Source organism: Callionymus lyra, chromosome 14 (genome assembly GCF_982586985.1).
Source record: "Callionymus lyra chromosome 14, fCalLyr1.hap1.1, whole genome shotgun sequence".
Classification (NCBI taxonomy): Eukaryota; Metazoa; Chordata; class Actinopteri; order Syngnathiformes; family Callionymidae; genus Callionymus; species Callionymus lyra.
In genome coordinates, this window is record NC_141831.1 from 21,688,359 (window position 1) to 21,711,659 (window position 23,301).

The 23,301-nt window shown below is 41.2% G+C and overlaps 3 protein-coding genes across 3 annotated transcripts; 2 read left to right on the forward strand and 1 right to left on the reverse strand.

Annotated features, from left to right (window-relative positions):
• Positions 1 to 333: 333 nt before the first annotated feature.
• Positions 334 to 7,498, forward strand: LOC148066438 (short transient receptor potential channel 2-like). Its single transcript, XM_087806902.1, has 13 exons — positions 334 to 372; positions 815 to 1,507; positions 1,578 to 1,778; positions 1,844 to 2,008; positions 2,085 to 2,259; positions 2,343 to 2,543; positions 4,266 to 4,428; positions 4,494 to 4,586; positions 4,688 to 4,880; positions 4,945 to 5,072; positions 5,640 to 5,709; positions 5,791 to 5,908; positions 6,858 to 7,498. The coding sequence occupies exons 1-13, from the start codon at positions 358 to 360 to the stop codon at positions 7,496 to 7,498; spliced, it is 2,856 nt and encodes a 951-aa protein (XP_087663028.1). The 5' UTR covers positions 334 to 357.
• A 740-nt stretch (positions 7,499 to 8,238) lies between these two features.
• On the reverse strand, positions 8,239 to 15,401 carry LOC148066439 (ribonucleoside-diphosphate reductase large subunit-like). Its single transcript, XM_087806820.1, has 19 exons — positions 15,273 to 15,401; positions 14,808 to 14,896; positions 13,883 to 14,060; positions 13,711 to 13,811; positions 13,015 to 13,074; positions 12,903 to 12,942; positions 12,679 to 12,841; positions 12,390 to 12,531; positions 11,697 to 11,780; positions 11,459 to 11,620; positions 11,301 to 11,380; positions 11,035 to 11,236; positions 10,605 to 10,754; positions 10,319 to 10,540; positions 10,183 to 10,259; positions 9,980 to 10,115; positions 9,273 to 9,368; positions 9,019 to 9,207; positions 8,239 to 8,950 (listed from the first exon to the last, which is right to left on the reverse strand). The coding sequence occupies exons 1-19, from the start codon at positions 15,289 to 15,291 to the stop codon at positions 8,762 to 8,764; spliced, it is 2,379 nt and encodes a 792-aa protein (XP_087662946.1). The 5' UTR covers positions 15,292 to 15,401; the 3' UTR covers positions 8,239 to 8,761.
• Positions 15,402 to 17,549: 2,148 nt separating this feature from the next.
• Positions 17,550 to 23,231, forward strand: rnf121 (ring finger protein 121). Its single transcript, XM_087806821.1, has 9 exons — positions 17,550 to 17,702; positions 18,998 to 19,035; positions 19,524 to 19,665; positions 21,043 to 21,197; positions 21,280 to 21,387; positions 21,487 to 21,607; positions 21,679 to 21,812; positions 22,184 to 22,285; positions 22,808 to 23,231. The coding sequence occupies exons 1-9, from the start codon at positions 17,625 to 17,627 to the stop codon at positions 22,926 to 22,928; spliced, it is 999 nt and encodes a 332-aa protein (XP_087662947.1). The 5' UTR covers positions 17,550 to 17,624; the 3' UTR covers positions 22,929 to 23,231.
• The last annotated feature ends 70 nt before the right edge of the window (positions 23,232 to 23,301 follow it).

The window sequence follows — 23,301 nt, forward strand, 5'->3', positions numbered from 1 at the left end:
CATCAATAAGGTGTTGTTTTTTGGTTTTATTCACCAGATCTTGTTGTCAACTTCTCTGAACCCTCCCGGGATGACCTGGCAGCTGCGAGGCCCTCCTTAATTGTTCCTTGACTCTGTGTCCAACATGTCTGCTCTGGTGTAGCAACAGTTTGGTTCAGCCGAGCATGAAACGTAGCGGCTACATTTTAATTGGTTATCTCCCATCGGAGGCTGAAGATCTGTCTTGAGGTTGTGCAGTCAGAAGATTTCACATGACCCGAGTGTTCGCTGCTCTCCACTCTGCTCTTAAAGTGAAGGATCCTCTCAACTGGTTTTTGACTTTTTTTTATGATAATTCCTCAAAACTTCTCACCAGGAATGGAGAATCTTACGGTGAGTAATTGAGACATCACTGATACGCCCTTACCCTTGTTTCTCTTAAATCTAAATTCAATAATTGTGTGTTGTATTATTGCATTGCTGCGCTAAATAATAACCTGATGAGAGATACTGAATTACAGTTTAAGGATGCTGTAAAATGAATAAGTTTTTTTGCATTGTTGGGGAAAAAGTGTAGCAGTTTAACCAATTGTAGAAAGATTTACTTTTTCCCAAATTTATTTCATATATGAATGTTTTGTTTTCTATCATTTTATTTCTAGGAATAAATGCACATTAATTAAATTTAAAAAAGAACCATTCCACAGTCCGTTTTTTTGTCTTGTTCTCATACATTTAAAACCTGGTTTTTCCCCTGCAACCTTCTCCCTCTGCAGTGCTTCTCTCATGTAATTGTGGAGATTCTGTTTCACTGCAGTTCTGTTTTGCTCTAAAGCCGGAACACTGGCGGGAGATTATGAACAAGAAGATGCGATTTCCTCCTGAGCTCATTAGCGCCATCCAGGAGGGGAAGATAGATCTGGTCAGGGGTCTTCTGAAGACCGGCGACGGCATCGTCCGCCAGCTGGATGAGTCCGAAGACCGTCTGTGGCGCGAGGCCCTCAACCTCTCCATCCGCCTGGGCAGCGAGGAAGCCATGGAGGCGCTCCTCCAGGGCGTGAAGTTTGACTTCCGTCAGATTCACGAGGCTCTTCTTGTCGCCGTGGATACCAACCAGCCCCGAATCGTCAAGCACCTCCTGGACCGCCTTGACCAAGAGAAAGGAAACAAGATGGACGTGCGCTCTTTTTCGCAGGCCATCTACGATCACTCCATCGACAACTCTCAGTTCGCCCCCGGGGTGACGCCGCTGACCTTGGCCTGTCAGAAAGATCTGTACGATATTGTCACCATGCTGACCCTGAAGGGACACATCATACCGTGGCCTCACAAGATGTCCTGTGCCTGCCAGGAGTGTCACAACGGTCGGCAGTACGACCTCCTGAAGTTCTCCCTGTCCCGCATCAATACCTACCGTGGCATTGCCAGCCGTGCCTACCTGTCAATCACCTCGGACGACGCCATGCTCAGCGCCTTCAGTCTCAGCAGAGAGCTCCGGAAACTCTCCCAAAAAGAGCCAGAGTTCAAGGTAGACACGGTTTAAAGAATACGATTGTTTTTAACGATACAATTCAGATGCTGATAAAGTTGTTGTGAAGCCTCAGTATCTGAGTCTGGAGGAGGTGTGTCAAGAGTTTGCCGTGGAGCTGCTCGGAATGTGTCGCAACCAGAGCGAGGTGACCACCATCCTCAACAGCTGCAGCAACGACAGCCAAGACGATGTCGAGCAACAGGCCTTCGAGGAGGGGATCCCCAACCTGTCGCGCCTCAGACTTGCCGTCAACTACAACCAGAAACAGGTGAACCAGAGAAGAGTCGGCACATCCCTGAATTGGATTTTTTTTTATCTTCTGTTTCGTTGCAGTTTGTCGCCCATCCCATCTGCCAGCAGGTGTTGTCTTCCATCTGGTGTGGCAACCTGGCCGGCTGGAGAGGCAGCCGGACGGCGTGGAAGCTGTTGGTCTCTGTAGGAATCTTTCTCACGATGCCTCTGCTGTGTCTCGTCTACTGGATCGCCCCAAAGTCTAAGGTCTTATTCCTGAAAGTTTGGAAACAGATCCAAAACTTGATACCTTTTTCATTCATGTCGGTGTCTCTCTTATCAGGCCGGAAAGATTTTGAAGATCCCAGTGATCAAGTTCCTGCTTCACGCCGCGTCATATCTTTGGTTCCTCATCACGTTGCTTGGAGAATCCATCACGATGGAGATGTATCGAGACAACTTTGCCTCCAGGCAGCAGAACATCCTACACAACTCCTTTCACATGGTGTGGGTCGTTGGTGGGTTCTCTTCCTCATCTTCTCCGTTCTCCGTCAAGGTATTTTTCCATCACAAGGGGATGTAACGATGCGGTGTGTCGCAGGCTTCTTCTGGTACGAGTGCAAAGAAGTGTGGATAGAGGGTCTGCGCAGCTACTTCCTGGACTGGTGGAACTGTTTGGACGTGATGGTCCTCAGCATGTACTTGGCTTCCTTCTCCTTGCGAGTCCTGATCATGCTCAAAGGCTACTTTCTCTGCATGGATGTCGAAGGCACGGACGAGTGCGTCTACTTTACCAAGACAGGTGAGAAAAACGACGCCTGTTCTCCTGTCTAGGGTTAGATGTTGGTGTTCTGGATTGTTAGATTGAAAATTATTATACACTATACGTATACGCCATACTTAAATGAATGCTAAAAGATAATCATAATATAAAGTATAAATTACTAGAGCTTAAACGTTTGAATACACATTCACAATCAACATTTCACTCAGACTGATTTACACTGTTTCAAGACAAGCTTGAAAGACAAGCTTGAAACAGCATTAGAGAAATGACACCGGTTATGTAAACATCTGTTCGTCTGCCTTTTCACACCTTGGGTCGTGAAACAAAGAGCGAAGCGGGACACACCCAGGAGGGGGGGGGGTGGTGGAAGACAAAGGCATCCACCCATGTAAAAGGGCAAGCTAGGAAGTTTCTCTGCAGGTGATTGAGACATAGACAACTTGAAAGAGCCGGGGAAATTTGCCTTAAATTTAGCGATGTTTCTACAGCTCGAGACCGTTTCTCCCGGAGCTATTGACCTGAACAGTTGCCGGCAGAAAGCGCGTTGGATCGATCGTAAAGCTTGTATTTTGTTTGACTTGAAGCGGCGAATAAACGACACGTGACACTCAGCATTGACCGTTTATCTCCACTAAGCAAAGTATTAGGACCCGGCATTGACGGCGTGTTGGAACGCCCGGAACGGACTCCAGTTTGGACCGATTTAGGATGAATACTTACTTGAGGTGCAGATGAGATTCACTTGGAAAGTGGCTTCGTTTGGGTTTCCAAATAGTCCCTGTTTCTTTTTCGGTTGTTTTGCCGATTGGCTCAAGACACTTATGGAATCAACCTTAGATATACGGATGGGGTACAGACAATCTGGACCATAATAGCATAGATGATAGAAAACAGACCAAAAAAGCATTGATGATTTTCATTCTTCATTTCAGTCATTTATGATTTAAGTTTCCTCTTTAGGTGTATTTCCAATGAGCTGTCCAGTTTGGTTAATCTCAGGTTACCATTATACAATTATGAGCATCTCCCGAAAGGTGGGGCAGTTGGCGTGCCAATACTTTGACCATGGGTACTGCAGATAATTTAGGAAATAGGAATAAGGAGTGCAAACTTTTCTTATGTCCTGTTATATCCTTGCACCCCGAAAAAGGCAAAGACACTCGTGGGGGACAGAAGATGAGCCGGAGGAAATTGGACCCGTACTATACTGCTGGATATAAACCAACCTCTGCTGCTCAGAGGAAACACAAGACACATTCATTCACACCGTAATAAAGATGATCATGATTCTGGCTCCACCCATAGTTATAACATTGTAAGTAAGTAAGTAAGTAATTTTTATTTGTATAGCTCTTTTCCAGACCAGGGTCACAAAGCGCTTAAACAATCAAAACAATATTCAATAAAGTATATATTTTAAAGATCAAGATACAACTGATAACACAACAGGAGTTCCAGAAAATCAAGGAAAAGCCTGAACAAAACGTCTTAAGATGTTTCTTGAAGGAGTCAGTAGATCCATCAAGCGCAAAGAGAGAGGAAGATCGTTCCAAAGCTTAGGAGCAACAGCCTGAAAAGATTTCTCTCCTCTGGTCCTGAACCGTGTGCGTGGAACCATAAGTAGATTCTGATCCACAGACCTCAGAGCCCGAGCTGGGGTGTAAGGCTGGATCAGATAAACTGGATGTTTTAGATGGTTCCTGTCTTCCACGTCATATAATTATTCCTTCTGTCCAGTGCGTGAGGATTGGCGGCAAGAAGACCCTCAGCTGATCGCAGAGGTTCTGTTTGCCGTCACCAGCTTGTTGAGCTTCACGCGGCTGGCCTACATCCTGCCGGCGCACGAGTCCCTGGGAACTCTGCAGATCTCCATCGGAAAGATGATCGACGACATGATGAGGTCGGACCGTTGACCTGGACCTTGATGTTTTTTGTGCATCAGAGACTGAACGTTGTTGTCCTCAGGTTCATGTTCATATTGATGATCATTGGAACGGCCTTCCTCTGCGGCATCAACAACATCTACGTGCCGTATGTCATCTCGCCGCATCTTGGCAGGTGGGACTTTGAAATAATCACTTCTTACAAAAAAAAATGGTTCATTTCCTTTTTTTTAATTAAATGTTGGATATGTTTTTAAACTATACATGGTGACACAGGTTCAACGAGACATTTCAATTCCTGTTCTGGACCATGTTTGGAGTGGCAAACCTGGACTACGTGGACATGCCGCAGTTCGTTTTGGCCGAATTCGTTGGTCGAGTTCTCTACGGCATCTTCACCCTCCTCATCGTCGTCGTTCTGATGAACATGCTGATCGCCATGATCACCAACTCCTTCCAGAAAATCGAGGTGAGACCACATGACGTGAATAAAAAGAACTAGAAACCAGCCTAAGCACTCATTGGTCTTGCAGGACGACGCAGATGTGGAGTGGAAATTCGCTCGCTCTAAGTTGTATCTGAGCTACTTCAGAGAAGGCCTGACTATGCCGGTACCTTTCAACATCATCCCCTCGCCCAAAGCCTTCTTCTACATTTTGAGGTGAAATGCTAACTACTCGATATATGTATGTTTACTACAACTACCCTTTTTCATCTAATAAATCTCCAATGGAGAGGAAGAACTTGTACTTTAATTGTTCATTTATCTCATGTGGAAGTATGAAAAGGCGAAGCAAATATTGCTCTTTGCATACCATGACATTTGGGTCCTAAATAAGAAAACGTTCTGTGACTTCCTTTTTTTTCCATTTTGATTTTTTTGATATTAAACTGTCACCTAAATTGAGTTGCTAGAGACCCATTGAACCAGCAACCCTCCATCCCCCAGACCCATATCAAAGTGCAGCAGGTAATAGAACCCCATTATTCACTTTAGCCGTGAAAGAGTAGACAATGTTTGTGAATGCACCTCAAGAAAAGTTATCATTCATAGATGGAGGCAGATAGGTTAGGGTTTAGTCGTGACAATGATGTTTTCTGATGATTTAGTGATTTGCAGAGAGAATGAAGGAGCTGCAATACCAATAAGATACATCTATATTTCATTTAAATATGTATTTTCCTTTGACAAAAACAATATATTTGACTGCGTGACTTTTGTCTTCAGGGGAATCTTTAGGCGGATCTGCTGCTGCTCCTGCGACCCTCAGAGTCGATACCCTCCCATCACCTCTCTGGTAAATACTCACACTGCTTCTTTTTAAACCACGCTTTATTTTTATGTGTGTGTGTGTGTGTGTGTGTGTGTGTGTGTGAAGTGCAACGATAAGAGGTCAGAGGACAGTCAGCTTCCATACCGACAGCAGGTGATCCGGGCTCTGGTGCAGAGATACATCGAATCAGCGCGTCGGGAATTTGAGGAGACAAAGAGGAAAGGTAAGTGTGATGCGTTCAAATCCCAGCCATGAATACTTGGGTCTCTGTTGCTAATGCTAATTTTGCTAATGAAACTACAAAACTCTTATTTCTTAAAGAGATGCAGCTATAGATCAAATGTTTACGTCAAAAGAGCTTCCTTTTATTGACCAATCACTTCAGTTGTTAATGTTCAAATGGAACTACAAAAGGATTTTGTATATATAAGAAATGCCACTAAAAGCATTTATTGACTAACCACGTTAGTTGCTAATGCTAATTCTGCTAACGTTTGTATGAAACTACTGAACATTTTTGTTTTTCCTCAAGAGATTCAGCTAAAACCTGATTTTGTGTCAAAATAACTTTTCTTAACTCGCAAACCTCATCAGCTGCTGATCCTTAATGCTAATGCTAATGCGATGCTAACTGTGGTAATGTTGACTCTTGAAGAGCGACAGCTAAAAACTAGATTTTTTTTCAAAAGAGCTTCGCTTTATTGACCAACTTCATCATTTTCTAATGTTAATTCAGATGCTAATACTGTTAATGTCCACATGAAACTACAAAAGTATTTTGAAGAGATGGAGCTTAAAATCACATTTCACCTTTATAGACCAACCTTGTCAGTTGCTAATGCTAATTTCAATGCTAACTCTGCTAACGTGAAAACTAAATTACAAATCTTTATTTTCTTGACGAGATAGAGCTAAAAATATATATTTAAAAAAAAGCTTACCTTTATTGAACAGCCATCTCTGTTGCTGATGCTAATGCAGATGTTCACTCGGCTAATGTATGAATAAAACTACAAAATGTATTTCTTCTTCATGTGTTGCATCATGGGTCAGAGAGGACCACAATTTCATTAATGCTGTATGTTTGCTTAATACATGCATATATTGACAATAAAAGAACTTGACCTGATTTCGCCTTCTGCGTCTTGACCTCTAACTTTTATGTTTGGCAGATATCGGGAACCGTATCACGGAGCTGAGCAAGGCGATCACCAGGATGCACACCGACATGAAGGGCGTCCTGCAGCAGGTGGTGGACGAGGGTCACCACGCTGCTGACCCCCCGGCCAAAGAAGGATCCTCCATCCTCGGCAAGTACATCATCGGAGCCAAGAACAACTTCAGATGCTTCAACAGTCGAGAGGAGAAGAGCACGTCGTCTCTGCAGGTGAGCGTGCACCTGGGCGAGGAAGAGGAGGAGGAGGCAATGAAGAGTGAAGGGCAGCCGGCCGGCGAGGAAGAGAGACGGAAGCAGGAATGTGAGGTGGTGAAGATGGAGGAAGGAAGAGCAGAGCACCAGGGCATGGAAGATGAAGAAATCCTGGAAGAAGGAAGGAAGGAGGCTGAAGATGAAGGCGTCACAGAACAGGAGGTGGAGCTGAGAGACGAGGAGGTGGAGGAGGAGGAGGAGGATGAGAAGAAGAAGAAGGAGGAGGCTCGCTGGATGAAGTTTGCTCATGGTGTCCCAGAGGGAGTCAAACCTCCCTCAGGCAAAACCGTCCCTTCTCCCACCGGCAGCAGCAGCTCTAAGGACACCGGCTTTGGCTCTCAGGAGGGTGAGGGGTCCATAGATGGCGCTGTAGTCCAACAATGATATTAATAACAAGGGTACGACATGAATTTGTGTTTTGATTGATCTTTTTTAATTTAAATTCTGTCATGCGACTTGAATTTATATCTCAAAAAGGTTAAACCATAACCTCTATTTTATTTATTTTGAAATTATAATTATTTCTTATTGAGTTGTTTGTTTTTATTGCCATTATTTTTTAATTATTTCTTATTTGATAGCTTATTTATTTTTTGTTGTAAAAATATGTTAAAGGAAATCAGTCATTTTGCAGCTGTAACCAAATAAAAAATAAAATGTTAATGTAATCTATTTATAAATAAAGTGATGGTATTTCAGTTTAAATGGTCATGCTTTACATTTTCTATATATTTGTCTCTGAGAAGTTGTTGATGATCATCAGCAGGTGATGATGACATCACAGTGAAGCTGCAGGTCTGGACTTGTTCAGCTTCAGAGAAACAGAAGAAACCCCAGATCCATTAATTCATCACCTTGAGGCTCCTCATGTCCCCTGACATCTAACTTACGATAAACACATCTCACCTTTTCCAGACAAGACGTGGGAATTCAACCAGCATCTTGTTAGAGTCCGAGAGCATTTGTTTCTGGATCATGTGTCAAGTCGAGTCGTCCATGTATCCGTCCAGAATCTATCAGTAGAACCTAATTTATTCATCTGCCCGTCCTCCTCTGTCTTTGCATTAATACTGTTGACTTTTTCTTCCTAATCCATCCAATAAATCAATCCAGTCACAACTACATTTTCCTTATATCACCAAAACAACATTTTATTAATGACTTAAACTGTCGTGTGGTAAGACCCTGAAAAGAACAATCATGAATTACATCAAGTTCCTTATTGAATTAATTTGAACACAAATACAATCGTACAAAATAAAAAACATCAAAATAAAAAAGGCAGTGAACATTAAAAATGTACAATTATAAAAGCTGTATATTTCCCTGGAACAAAGCACCGGATATATTGTCACATGTTCACAAACAATGAAGAAATTAAATACAAGTGAAGCAGAAAAAAATGTGTTTTTAAATACTCAAAATGGCTTTTTTTTTTAAACCAGAGAACACAAGATGTCTGTCAAAGTGCAATTGGATCAGAAAATAAATCTTTCCGGTAGAAGCAGTTACTAGTGGATTTCTGACTAGTTTTCTGGTTTCAAAAAGATGGCTGACTCAGGAACACCATCATGTGACTCCAGTATTTGTGGTGAGTGGACTATAATAGTATAAAAAATATTTTTCACAGAGAGTAGAATCGGTGGTTTAGGAGCCGCACATCAGACACTCGTCTTTGTTGGCGAGCGAGCAGACCATGGCGGCCGTGTTGAGCTCCTTGCTCTCCTCCTCGCTCGTCACCGTCTTCCCCTCCTGCAGCTTCTCCTTGTTGAGGGTGAACTGGATGGGGTTGGCGGCAGGTTTGGTCCTCAGGTAGTACATTCCGGTTTTCAGGCCCTGATCAGAAGGAAAGTTTCTGGTGTGAGTGCTCGGCCGACTGTAGGGTTCCAGTAGATTCTACTCACCAGCTTCCAGCCGTAGAAGTGCATGCTGCTCAGCTTGCCGTAGTTGGGCTGAGCGATGTGGATGTTGAGGGACTGACTCTGGTCGATGTAGGCGCCGCGGTCCGCCGCCATCTTGAGCACCATCTTCTGCGAGATCTCCCACACCGTCTTGTACAGCTGCTTCAGGTCGCCGGGGATCCCGTCGATTTCCTGTCAACCAGACCAGGGTGAGCAAACGCTGAGACCCCAAAACATTATGACCATCGACTCGTTACCTGGATGGATCCGTTCTGAGCGATCAGCTGGTTCTTCATCTCGTCGTTCCACAGCCCTCGCTCCGTCAGGTCCTTCAGCAGGTGAGGGTTCACTATCTGCACCGTACGACATAACACATGTTATACTTTACTTTAAAATATCAATATTATTTTATCTTGTTCATCCCCCATTATATTTTTTCTTATATATTTCTGCACTAATAATCTGTAATTGTACCATTTCTGAACTGCATTTTTTATGTTTCACATTAGTATAAGTAATGGACATGAAGTGAAGAAGAGAGTGCAGGCAGGGTGGAACAGATGTTTAATATCATTATTTACCGTGTTTATTTAAATATATTCATATTCTCATTTGATTATATATAATAAATATGATACTGTCACTTCCTGTCCTATTCATTTATTGTTAGCAATGATGGTTCAAAAGCTCAAATTATATGAACTAAATGTAATGCATTAACAATGTTTCATGGCAAAGTTCTGAGTGCTTCTTTTTGTGTATTAAATGTGCCAAACACAATAGTTTTCTAACATGTTTGTTGAAAATTAACATAAAAAAACAACAAAAATAACAATAATATATCATTTTAATCTGATGGCTTAATAATTAAAGAGCAAATATATTTTGACATCAAGTCAACCTATGAGGTCCATGTAAGTGCTGAGTCATGACTGAGACCAGAGATGGGTTGAGGCGCCCTGACCTGAAACTCTCCAGAGAGAACTCTGCGGGTGTAGATGTTGCTGGTGTAGGCCTCGAAGGACTCGTTGTTGCCCAGGATCTGAGCGGTGGAGGCCGTCGGCATGGGAGCCAAGAGCAGGCTGTTCCTGATCCCGTGTCTGAGGATGAAAAACGATGACGATGACTTGATCGCTTGCCAAACCAAAGATTTCAATAAAAACTCACGTGGCGATTTTGGCCTTCAGGGCGGTCCAGTCCAGCAAGTCAGTCGGCGTTTTGTTCCACATGTCGTACTGGAGGATCTGGGAGAGAGAAGGAGGTAAGATCCGCTCCTAAACCACCAAGATCCAAAACTACTCACTCCTTTGCTGACAGGAGATCCGGGGTACGTTTCATAAGGGCCGAGCTCAGCTGCAAGCTCACAGCTGGCCTCCAGGGCGGCGTAGTAGATGGTCTCAAAGATCTGGATGTTCAGCAGCTGAGCCTCTTCGCTTTCGTAGGGGTAACGCATGAGGATGAAGGCGTCCGCTAGACCTTGCACCCCGATACCGATGGGCCTGTGACGCATGTTGGAACGCTCGGCCTGGAGGGGAGGAAGTTGGTCAGAACCGAGGACGACCCAGGAGGACAGACGTGGACCGACATACCTCTGGTACCGGATAGTAATTGATGTCAATTATCTTGTTCAGGTTCTTGACGATGACTTTAGTGACGGACGCAAGTTTTTGGAAGTCGAACTTCTTCTCCGGTGTGACGTACATGTTGAGCGCGATTGATGCTAGATTGCACACGGCGACCTAGTTATGAGAAACAAGAAAGAAAAACAGCCTTGAAATTTACTTTTTCGAGTGACATTCTATTTTGCTGCGTGTGATGCTATTTTATATTTTAATATTTGTGAAGGTTTTAAATATTTGTTTTATATCATCGTTATTATTAGAGAATTGTCTGTTGAGCTCCTATAAGATTTAAGAAATTAAATCAAACATGTCATGCTAGTCAACGGTCTTCAACCATTTATGATCTTAAGAATCAAGGGAAACAATTGGAGTAAATATATATATATATGATTCTCACCTCATCTTTGCTTGTGTACTCGACAATCTCTGTGCACAGGTTACTGGACTTGATGGTTCCCAGGTTCTGCTGGTTGCTCTTCCTGTTGCAGGCGTCTTTGTAAAGCATGTACGGCGTGCCGGTCTCCGTCTGCGACTCGATGACGGCGTGCCACAGCTGCTGCGCCTTCACCACGCGCTTGACCCGACCCTCCTTCTCGTATCTGCACGACAGGAGTGACGTCAAACGGACGGTCGTATTAGTTTGGTCAGGGATGTGTGTCGTACCGCGTGTAGAGCTCCTCGAACTCGTCTCCCCAGCACTCCTCCAGCCCGGGACACTCGCTGGGACACATGAGAGACCAATCCTGCGGGAAGAGGAATTATGAGTCTCACCGTGATGATATGTTCCATAAGTCGATGATCAAGTTGTTGTCCATATTCACCTGGTTGCTCTCCACTCGCTTCATGAAGAGGTCGGGGATCCACAGGGCGAAGAACAAGTCGCGGGCCCTCTGCTCTTCTTTGCCCGTGTTTTTCTTCAGCTCCAGGAAGTCGAACACGTCCGAGTGCCACGGCTCCAGATACACTGCGAAGGCCCCGGGTCTCTGAATATGAACGAGTGTTTTAGTGAATGTCAGAACTTGAGGAGCAGGATCTTGCTCTTGGGATGTGGGCTCTGACCTTGTTGCCTCCCTGATCCACATAACGTGCCGTGTTGTTGTAGACTCGCAGCATCGGGACCAGACCGTTGGATGTTCCGTTTGTCTGAAATAGATACAGACTTATGAGCAACAGTTTTGGCAACAGGTCCTTAATTATATTGTACACAGACATTAACTTCTTAACAAGGAGTTGCCTGCAATTCTAGGAGATTCTGCTCAATACTTCTCTTATTTTACAAGTAAAAACAATATCGTTCAATAAGGCACAAAAAAGAAATGAGCTGCTTGGTAGAGGTCTGCACTCTAAGCTTTTACTTTTGTTGGAAAGTAATGCATAAAGTTTGTACTGCATTATTTTAAACAATAAATCAGTATATTACTTTTCTGGATAATTCTCCAGTGTTTAATAGTTGCAAGTATTTTTTCAGTACTTATGATGGCTCAACAATTACATTTTTTGTTCGATATTTAAATTACTACACTAGGTTTATTTAGTAAATGCTCTAAGTCATCAACAGTTTTAATTACTACAACTCGAAATGCTAATGGTTTAATTGACAATTTTTTTCGTATAATTTGGTATTCTTTACCTATTTTTATGCATTTATTGTTGCATTATTACAACTTTTCAAATGTTTTATTCATATTTTTTACATCCTGCAGTTTGTTAAATAAGGTGTAGTTTGTTGTTATGCTGTCACAGATCACTTACCCCAGCGATGTAGCTTCCTGTTGATCTGATACAACTAACGGCGATGCCGATACCACCAGCTGACTTGGAGATCAGGGCGCATTGCTTCAGTGTGTCGTAAATCCCCTCAATGCTGTCGTCCTTCATCGTCAACAGGAAGCAGCTGCAAACGAAAACAATAAGCTATGTTTTAGAGAAACGTTTAAGACTTTTGTTTAAGAAATATTTTTCTATGTTTACATTGTTGTATTTCATATCTTTCAAAACACTTTCTTTAAACAAAACCATGTTCAGTCTGAACCATCTTTACCTGGATAGCTGCGGTCGGTTAGTGCCAGCGTTAAACAGAGTCGGCGAGGCGTGAGTGAACCACTTCTCTGACAGCAGGTTGTATGTCTCGATGGCAGCTTCGATGTCTCTCTGATGAATCCCAACCGAGACCCTCATGAGCATGTGCTGTGGTCTCTCAGCAACTGCGGTAAACAAAAATTGTCAATCGCATCTAAAGACATCAGCCGAGCTCTAAGAACTAACCTTTCCCGTTGATCTTCAACAAGTACGACCGCTCCAGAGTCTGTTGAGCAAAGACACTCCTGAGTTATAAAGTTCACATGTACATCGCTACTATAAAATTGTCTTTATTTACCTTAAAGCCGAAGAATTGGTAAGAAAAGTCTCGATCGTAGATGATGGCTGAGTTGAGACGCTGAAACATAAAACACATTCAGTTAGTTATGGATTACTTTTCTATCTCTAGTTGGTTAGATTACAATAACTAGTGATGGCCCGATGAAGCAGTGTCCTATTTTCATGGCTCAGTAGGTGGCGCCCTCAGTTTAAAATGACAAAAAATATATATATACATTTTCAAGCAATACAATATACTGTAGAGTAGAGACTGCCACCTAGTGGGCTGTGAAAATAAGGACAGTGCTTCATGAAGCTTCATCAACTCAATAACTATTTGAACTTCAAATGAATTTATCAAAATAAACAAGTAAATAAAAACAGCTATAAAAGTATGTGAACATTTAGTTCAAAATGTTTTGACATTGAGGATTTCAGAGTGTTTTTATTTATTTATTTCAATGATAAAAATTTGTCATACTTAAAAAAGTCATGAGATTTTACTCTCAACGCCAGACATTTAACTGTTGGTGGACAAACTCCCTTTTAGGAAAAATATTATTTGAGGTTTAATTGTATAATAAAACATGAGCTGATGGTCGGACAAAATGATGCTTGTCATGATGTGTCACATGATTAAAGATCATGGAGACTCATTCAAAGTTGATCAAAGCTCAGATCAACGGACAAAGGAATCAAAAGATTGATGACTCACATCTTTGTTTTCACGGACAATGTCCAACAGCTCCTCTGAGATCATCGGGGAGTGCCGCTTGTTGAGCGGGTTGACATACTTGTACAAGTCCTCCATCACATCTGCACGGGAAAAAAAGAGGAGATAATAAACCAAAGCGCCACCGATAGTCTAACTTTGGAACAACACGCACCACTGAAGACTTTTTTTGTCTCCTTGTGCAGGTTGGAGACGGCGATTCTGGCCGCTAACAGGGCGTAGTCGGGGTGCTTGGTGGTGAGGGTGGCGGCCGTCTCTGCTGCCAGGGTGTCGAGCTCTATGGTGGTGACCCCACTGTACAGACCCTGGATCACCTTCATCGTGATCTGAGTCTGAAAAGACAAACATAGGTATAAGATCATTTGTTGTTATCTTCTTCTTCAACAGCAAACAATGCCAAATCAGTTTTTATTTTCGTTTTTTGGAAGCACTGTTAGCTAACTTAACTTGGAAAATCTCGTTGGTGCAAAGATGTAAATAAACCTTACATCTAGATTTCACTTTCCTGCGTACATTTTGGTGAGATAATGGTTGTTGTAATGACATCAACGTACTTTAAATTCAATTTAAAGACCTTTATTTGGCTCTTAGTAGTGATGATCTGAGTAAGCTTCATGAAGCAGTGCCAATATTTTCAGAATTCTGCAGAATTTTCCTTTTTGAGCCAGTGTTCTAGTGAAACATCACATCATTTTTAAACTGATGGCGCCACCTACTGACCTCTAAACAACACGACACTGCTTCATGAAGCTTCATCCGCCCGTCACTATACCCTTAAGGGTTGCACAGGCCATCCATTTGACACCTTTTATTTTCAAATTATTATTTATTGTTTAATAGTTATTAGCATAATTTAATACAGTTCCATTTTTATTTCTTGTTTGTGTAAATTTGTTTGATAATCCTGTTCTTTTATAACTGTAATTCTGTCAATGATCTCGAAATAACAATGTAACAGAAAGTTTCTTTTTTATTTATTTACTTAGTCTATAAAGAAGATGCATTGTAGCATTTAAGTTGGTTGTATCAAAGAAAATGTCGCACATTTAAGTGTGTTAAAAAAAATGTAAACAACTTACAGGATCCACAAAGTCACAGTTGAGTCCATAACAAAGCTTCTGGATGCGAGATGTGATCTTGTCAAAAGTCACTGCCTCCTGGCGTCCATCTGAGTTAAAAAACAAAGACAAAGACGTTGACATAACGTTATTTGTTTCTTCCGCTCAAATCGCTTTCTGGACACCTTTCAAAGCAGTTGCTATGACAACAAACGGCATTTACGACTTCGCGCCAAAGTCAAACAATACACTTCCGCGTTACGAGAAATGAAACTCATTGATTAATTTCTCCGGATATCAGCTGTTGATAAACTGGAGAAACTCAAAAATACATTAAACCCTACGATTCCTGTAGGAAGTCTCTGTTTATTTTACCAACATACCAATTTAAATGCAAGAATACAGGCAAGTGTATTGTTTTTTACGCGTTTTTAACTTGAGCAATTGCAACAAATAATAACAAAAATACATATTCATAATCCATACCTCGTTTGATGACGTGCATTTTGCTGGGTGAGGGTGTGCAGCTGAAGAATAGCAGCGAGAGTGTTATAGTCGGTGTATGACACCAGAGGAGCAGAGAGAGAAACAACAGTTGAATCTTGAAGTGAGCGCGCGAACTCACTGCAGGCCAGTTACACGCCTGCGCGTCAAAAGCGTAGTGTCGAGCTCAGCCAATCAGCGAGCGAGGTTTGTCCGTGTGGAGGAGGGCATGGAGGAGGGTCTCGGTTAAATGTGGCGGGATACTGACAGGTTATAACAAAAACTTGTGACGTCCAACTGGAAGAACGACGTTTATAAAAGTCTAAAACTGGGTCACAGTTGATGAAACTAGTCTTGGTTTCTAATATATAAACGCATTGATACCATCAAGCTGTTTGTCTTAGTGAATCTTTTTCATATTTAATTTTAAAATACTTTATTGCTTGGCTGCTCTTATTATTTGTATTTGGGTTGGGCAACATGTTGTTGCAAAAAACATTCTTTATTTTCTGTGTCATGATTATTTTTTCAGGAGCTTGAAGATGTAGACAAAATTTTAAACCCTGCAACAATGTGTTGTAATTGTATTTTTTTTTTCAGATAAAAAAACTACTTATACTAGTAAAAGAGTCTCTGTGTGTTGGTTAAGACTTGCCCAGAGTGTTCCACCCCTTTAACCACAGGTTGCTGTGCAGCACTTATGTCTTTTTCTGATTTCACTCAAAAAGTTCAATATTTTTTGTCTCTCATTTCAGAATGTGTAACCCATATATAATATAAATAAATTACACATAGATTGAAACATTTATTTCTTGAAAAGTTGATGATTGTCGCTTATAGATAATGAAAACCCAGAATTCAGTGTCTCAGAAAATTTGAATATTACATAAGATCAATTTAAAAAAAAGGAATTTTTAAACAGGAATATCCGGCTTTTGAAAAGTATGTTCTTTTCCATGCACTCAATACTTGGTTGGGCCTCCTTTTGCATGAATTACTGCATCAATGCGGCGTGGCATGGAACAAATCAGGGTGTGGCACTGCTCAGGTGTAATGGAAGCCCAGGTTGCTTTGATAGCAGCCTTCAGATCATTGTTGTTTCAGGTGTCTCTCATCTTCCTCTTGACAATACCCCACGGATATTCTATGGGGTTGCTTGTCTGCAGAAGGAAGCATGAAGTGCTCTAAAATGTCCTGGTAGATGGTTGTGTTGACTATGCACTTGAGAAAACACAGTGGATCAACACCAGCAGATGACCATGTCTCCCCAAATCATCACTGACTATAGAAACTTCACACTGGACTTCAAGCAACATGGATTCTGTGCCTCTCCGCTCTACATCCAGACCCTGGGACCTTGGTGATGATTTTAACTATTTATGATATTCTAATGTACCTGTTAATAACATTAGTATTAAGTGTTAATGTCAGCTATTTTAAATCGTACCTTTTAGATAAGAGCCTTTAAACATACAAACAATATAATAAAACACCAGAGAAGATTTAGAATAGTGACATTTACAGTGGAAAATTAAGTAGTTTCTAATCTTCTTTTTTTTTTAAATATATAAAATAGGAAATCAACACTGAAAAAAACTATATAAACAGTTTATTATGAAACTATAGCAAGGACAGGGCAACATACATATAGGACAGAAAAGGAATATACAGTTGTTAAAAATAACAGCAATGCTGCATAATTCAAAATGCTTAGAAAAGTGTGACAATTAATAGTCCATTATTTTAGTCGAGATCGTCCTCATCCATCAATATTTCTTTCTTAATATTAAATGTTCATGATCCAGGGTCTTGAATTTGTACAAGATATTTTAATCTGACTTTCATTTTCGTGAAACTTCCCTTGCCATCCTTATCACTCTATCTTTATGAATGGGAGTGAAAAACCTCTCAGGGTCAAAATTCTGTATAAAAGAAGTGTCATGTATGTATTGAAGTGTGCGCTAGTAATCTATCATTGCTTTTAATAATAATCACATGTCTATGTAGACTTTTTGTTAACTAGTTATTTACTCATCTTGTTTGCATGTTTACTTATCTCTCTTTGCTTTTGCATCCGCCCTTTAATGATGCCACTCGAAGATCAGTAGTTCTACCTTATAAAATAAAGGTAAAACATATATATAATCATTTTGTTGACGGGGAGGTATTTTTAAATAGCGCAAAAGTACAAGATCATTATTTAAATTAAACACCGTGTTGACTGAATAATAGCTTTGCGATGTTACTTGAACAAAGTGAACATTTATTTTGAAGGCGGAGTAAACAGCAACAAGCGGAAGTGACCTCCCTGTGGCTGTGGCTAATGCTAATGGCTCCGGAACGGTGACTCCGAAGATGGCTGGGGTGTTCGAGGTAGAGGTTGACGGTGTGGAGCATGACCACGGACTGGGCCACCATGAAGAGTCTATTCAGGTGAGACCAGTTTGCAAAGTCTCAAAAGAGACTTACGTCGCATTTGCCGTTTGGGCGTACATTAGCATTCGTAGCTGCTAGCTGCTAACGTTGCCAGCTAGCTACCTGTCACCCAGTGAACTGATCCCGTAGATGAGAAGCTGATCAGCTGACGCGTCCTCCAGAATATTAATGTACACTTAGTTATTATTTCAAATCCATCTTCGATTCTGCTCTAGCTTTGGGTAGTTCAACACCCATGTGACGCGATGGCTTCATTTTTTAGAGAGACTCTGAGATGATGTGGTTGATTAGGGCAAAGGTCACGTCTAGTAATCGATATTAAGACACTTGAGAGCTAAAAATAGACCTTGATTCTTAAATATCTTATTTGTATGTAATGCAGTTCGAATATCAATGGTGACAGGAAATGTAAACGTCATGTTTTGTGGAATATAAGTAACGCTTTGGTTTAACAAAACCCTTTACTAACCTAACCTGTTTATTTTTTTCAATTATTATTATTATTAGTATAAAAATATATGTTATGTTATGTATATATCCACGGTGTGGAATTGATTCTGCCATGATGAGAAATTACTCTAGGGGTTTCAAACTGAACAGATTAAATGATCTGTTACGTGATCCAGAACGTAAACATAAAGGGACTTAATCGTTCCCGGGCGTGTTTTAAGACGGCTTCTTCTCTGGGTAGTTTTTTCTTTTATGTTTACTTCTTTTGTTTGAACACTCTCAAGGTATGCCAGTCGCTTTCACAACTTTGTTAAGCAACCTTTGTTGAAAGATTTCTTTATATGTTGAACTGCAAAGCACAGAAAATAGAACCTCTCCCTTGTTCTCTGAACTGCCATCATGTATTAAAAAAAACATTTGGGGAATGATGCGTGCTTTTAGGTTCACAAATCAATTGGAATACCTTGCTGCCACAGGAATTGTTGACATTTCCACGCTCATATGGAAGTGCTCTTTTGCCTTCAGCTATAAAGGACTCTTGACGTCTTTAAAACGCGTCATAAGATGTGTAGTGCAACAAAAAAGTATATTGTATTATAGTTTTCCCTCATTGAACTTTAAAATTTATCAGAACCAACTTTGTCTAGTTGATGTGTAGTTTAAACATTGTAAACTAATTTGTTCATTAGATGGATAAATAAACAACACATCTTAAATGGTTTCAATGGGTGCCTCTATGTGTACAATACTGTTAATTATTTCAGCAAAGGGATGAATCATTTACACCCATGTCTTTTGCTTAATCTTTTTTTTAATGCTTAACAATTCATGTCTTTCCACAGTTTGACGTGTCCAAGCTTTCGCCAGAAGAAAAGTGGCAGTAAGTTATTTATAATATTGTTATTTATTTGTAGCTGTGTGGTTTTTATTATTAGTTTGACTTTTATCAGGTTTTTCATTCCGATAAATGCGGCTGAAAAATATATCACAAGGTTTCCCTGCTGTCATGTTACATTTATTACATAATTTATTCAACATGTTCATGTTGCCAGCTTTCTTAGTAATCTTTTAGTCAGTAATCTGAGTTAGAAAAGTCCCACATGCATCTATCCTGTCTTTAAGTGAAAGGCTCCTATTCAGAGAGGGGTGTTCAAATGGACCTTCAACTCTCTAATGTCTCCACATTCAACTAAATAAATATTATCCTTTGCACTGTGAAAAGTGTGTGAGTCTGAAACTGGAATATCAGAAGTAAATGTAAATGAAGTCAACATCTCAGTGCTTCCATTTGTTTAACCTGTGGTTTTTCTGGAGAACTTGAGTTACGACCTCTAACTAACAGTGTTACATGTGTCTTCGTCTCCTCAGGGTGGAACATGCTAAGATGCATGCCAAACACAAAGGCCACGAGGCCATGCACGCAGAGATGGTGCTCATCCTCATCGTCACCCTGGTTGTCGCCCAGCTCGTCCTGGTGCAGTGGAAGCAGAGACATTCAAAGTCATACAATGTGAGTGAAGCGATCAAAACACCAAAGGAGTGATCATGTTAATTGAGCGACTGGTCCCTCGTTTAACGCGTGGGATACGTTACGCGATAGACGAAAAGTGATCAGCTTCATTTTTTTTACAATTATTATATATGTTTTAAGGTCGTAAAACCTCTAACCGCACACTTTTCTCAGACAGTCATTAAACATTTTCTCATAGTTTTTTTTTTTATTTAAACACTCTCAAAGTTCAAACTTTCGCAGATAAAAAAAAAATATTGGGAGCGGCATCCCCTCTTTTTTTATGTTCTCTGCGCTGCCTTCGGCTCCTCGATGCAGGGATTTTTATCCACGGAGAGCCCGGTGTCCATGCATTGTCGTCTGGAATATTGTTGACGTGGACAATTTGGTGAGACAACCTTCCCTCAATCCGTTGCCCAATCGATAAAATATCCAGATGGTTATAGGTGTACAATCGGGACACGGAACACAACACGCGTTCATACTGTTTTCTGTAAAAAGAGCATGCAGAAGTACACAGGCTTTTCCTTGATTTTCTGGAACTCCTGTTGTGTTTTCAGTTTTATCTTGACCTTTAAAGTATATACTTTATTGAATATTGTTTTGATTGTTTAAGCGCTTTGTGACCCTGGTCTGGAAAAGCGCTATATAAATAAAAATTTCTTACTTACTTACTTACAAAAGAATCTGCGGAACAGTGAGGCCGCGATAGGGGAACCGTGTTATATCGACCACTGTAGTCCTGAAACAGTCAAAAAAGACCAGCATGGGTAAAACTAATGTGTGATTTTCCCAGAATATGGGTCTGTGCAAAATTTTAAGATTTCTACAGATGCCATCACAAAAGAAGAGGCTTTTTGTTTGCGTGACCATTATCTGAAAGACTAAATAAAATTAAAATTGGTCACACAGCGGTCAAAAGTTTAATGTGACAAGCCACGATACAATGATTCTGAAAATACAAAACCCCTCAGACTCTGAAGAACAAACGTCAAGTTTTCTTTAACATTACATCATATTACAACTAGATTTATTTTTTTTGTTTTCTGTTCAGTGCAGATTCCTTATCATATAAATGGATGTAATAATAATGACCTTTTAAATTATTACATAAAAAATACACCTGATTTTTTTTTTTTTTTAATATGTGTACAAAAACAAATACATTTTAAGCACTATTTGTTTCCTTACCTTATACATGCATAGATAAATAGCGCCCTCCATTGGAGGCTTTGCGAAATGACAGCGACAGGTTTGTGGAACGGTAAAATAAACTGGGGAACCACGGCTCTAGACGTTGAGCTGGGATTGTGCCGTTGGCGACATATGTTTGCATGTGTGAAGCTCCACTAACACGTCTGCTCTGCTGTCTTGCAGCTGGTGACTCTGTTCCAGATGTGGGTAGTTCCTCTCTACTTTACTACCAAACTGCACTGGTGGAGGTTCCTGACCACCTGGTTTATCTTCTCTGTCATCACAGCCTACGTCTCCTACCGGGCCACCCGTAAACCTCTGGCCTGCACCACACCCAGGTACCCCCCCTTCCACCTCCCAACTGATCGTCGTTCCAGGTCCTGGTCCTGGTTCTGGTCCGTGACTCTGTGCTCTCTGCAGGTTGGTGTACAAGTGGTTCCTCCTGCTGTACAAGATCAGCTACGCCACCGGCATCATCGGCTACAGTGTCGTCATGTTTACACTTTTTGGTATCAACTTGATATTCAGGTAGAAAATAGAAAGAATTCTGCAAAATAAAAAGATTTCAAAAGTAACTCTATGGTTCCATAAGCACCAGTCTGGGATAAAAACTGCTCTTGTGTCCAGAATAAAACCAGAAGACTCCATGGACTTTGGTGTGTCCCTCCTTTTCTATGGGCTGTACTACGGCGTCCTGGGAAGGGATTTTGCGGAGATGTGTGCAGACTTCATGGCGTCGACTGTCGGCGTGAGTAGCGACAGAACCACCTCTACTCTGAACCTGATGACGGTCCACTGACGCCTCTCTGGGTCCTGCAGTACTACAGTGCCTCGGGCTTACCGGCCAAACACCTCTCTGACGACATCTGTGCGGTCTGCGGTCAGCCCATCCTGGTGGACGTGAGCGAAGAAGGCATCATCGAGAACACCTACCGGTTGACCTGCAACCATGTGTATCCTTTGTTTTGGACCTCAACCCCTAGTGATGGTCTGATGAAGCTTCATGAAGCAGTGTCATTATTTTCCACTAGATGGCGGTCTCTGCAGTATTTTCCTTTGTTTTAAACAACTGTTCTAATGAAACATCACATAATTTTTAAACTGATGGCGCCACCTACTGTCCTCTAAACAACATGACACTGCTTTTTTTTTGTCTCACCCCTCCCAGTGAACTCATTTTACAAGCAGTTTGATTGTTGCACTGAGAAGCCTTTGTTTTAGAAACCAGGCACGTGGAAGGACGACGTTAAACTTGAGATAAATGTGAAGTTTTTGTATTTTCTCACCAAACCGTTGCAAACCTTGACCCCGCTCTCCAATCCAGGTTCCATGAGTTCTGCATCCGCGGCTGGTGCATCGTGGGTAAAAAGCAGATGTGCCCATACTGCAAAGAGAAGGTGGACCTGAAGAGGATGTTCAGTAATCCGTATCCTTTTTATATGTTGGCAAAAACTATTTTTGGGTCTATAAGAGGAAGTGAAGCAGAATAATGATTTGTTGATGGTTATTTAGGCAGTGTTGTTCCAGTGTTGCAAGCTTATATTTCTTATTCTATAATAGTTATTACATAATTATATATATATAATATAAATGTATACTAAACTTAATCAAAGCAAATTTTTGTCTTGTACCTTTTTTATTTAAGCTTTTTTTGCATTTAACCTTTATTTCTACTTTTTCAGCTACTATTTCTAATTTTTTATCAGCATTTCATCTGTATTTCCATTGCTTATGGTAGTTGCTTTACTTTCTCCCACATCCCTTTTTTGTGGTTCTTTCATCCAGAACCACGTTTTAAAAATGAACCAAATCCCTAAAATAATCCTTCATTATTGTTAACGCAGGGGTTATTATAAATGAATTGAGAAAGCAGCTGTAAATGAAAGTGAGCATGACTCAGGATTATAGTCACGACAGAAAAGAGTTCCTCTTAACCACGACCTCTCAGCTGGGAGCGACCTCACGTCATGTACGGGCAGCTGCTGGACTGGCTCCGCTACCTGGTGGCCTGGCAGCCCGTCATCATCGGCTTCGTCCAGGCCATCAACTACGTCCTGGGTCTGGAGTGACCGGCCGGGACGGAACAAGTCCTCTCGAACGAACTCTGAACGCCACAATGAATCGCGTCTCTGCTTTTTTGTTGTTGTTGTAAATATCCACGGACACGTATCAGTTCACGGGTCGTCTGACTTTTCTTAGTAAAAATCTTTGTGTTCCGCGTTTATTTGTTTGTGCTACTTTTTGGCCGAAAACAGCAAAGGATCTTTCAAAGGAATCCTTTCAGGTACTTTTTACAAACTAATGTCTTAAATGTTTTATTAGTGGCAACAGTCAAACACAATGAAATAAAGTCATTTCTCCCGTTTCCAGAAGACGTCCTTTTCTTACTCGCCACTTCTTTCTTTGTCCAGTCAGTCACACAGAATTTTTGTCACTTTGTCA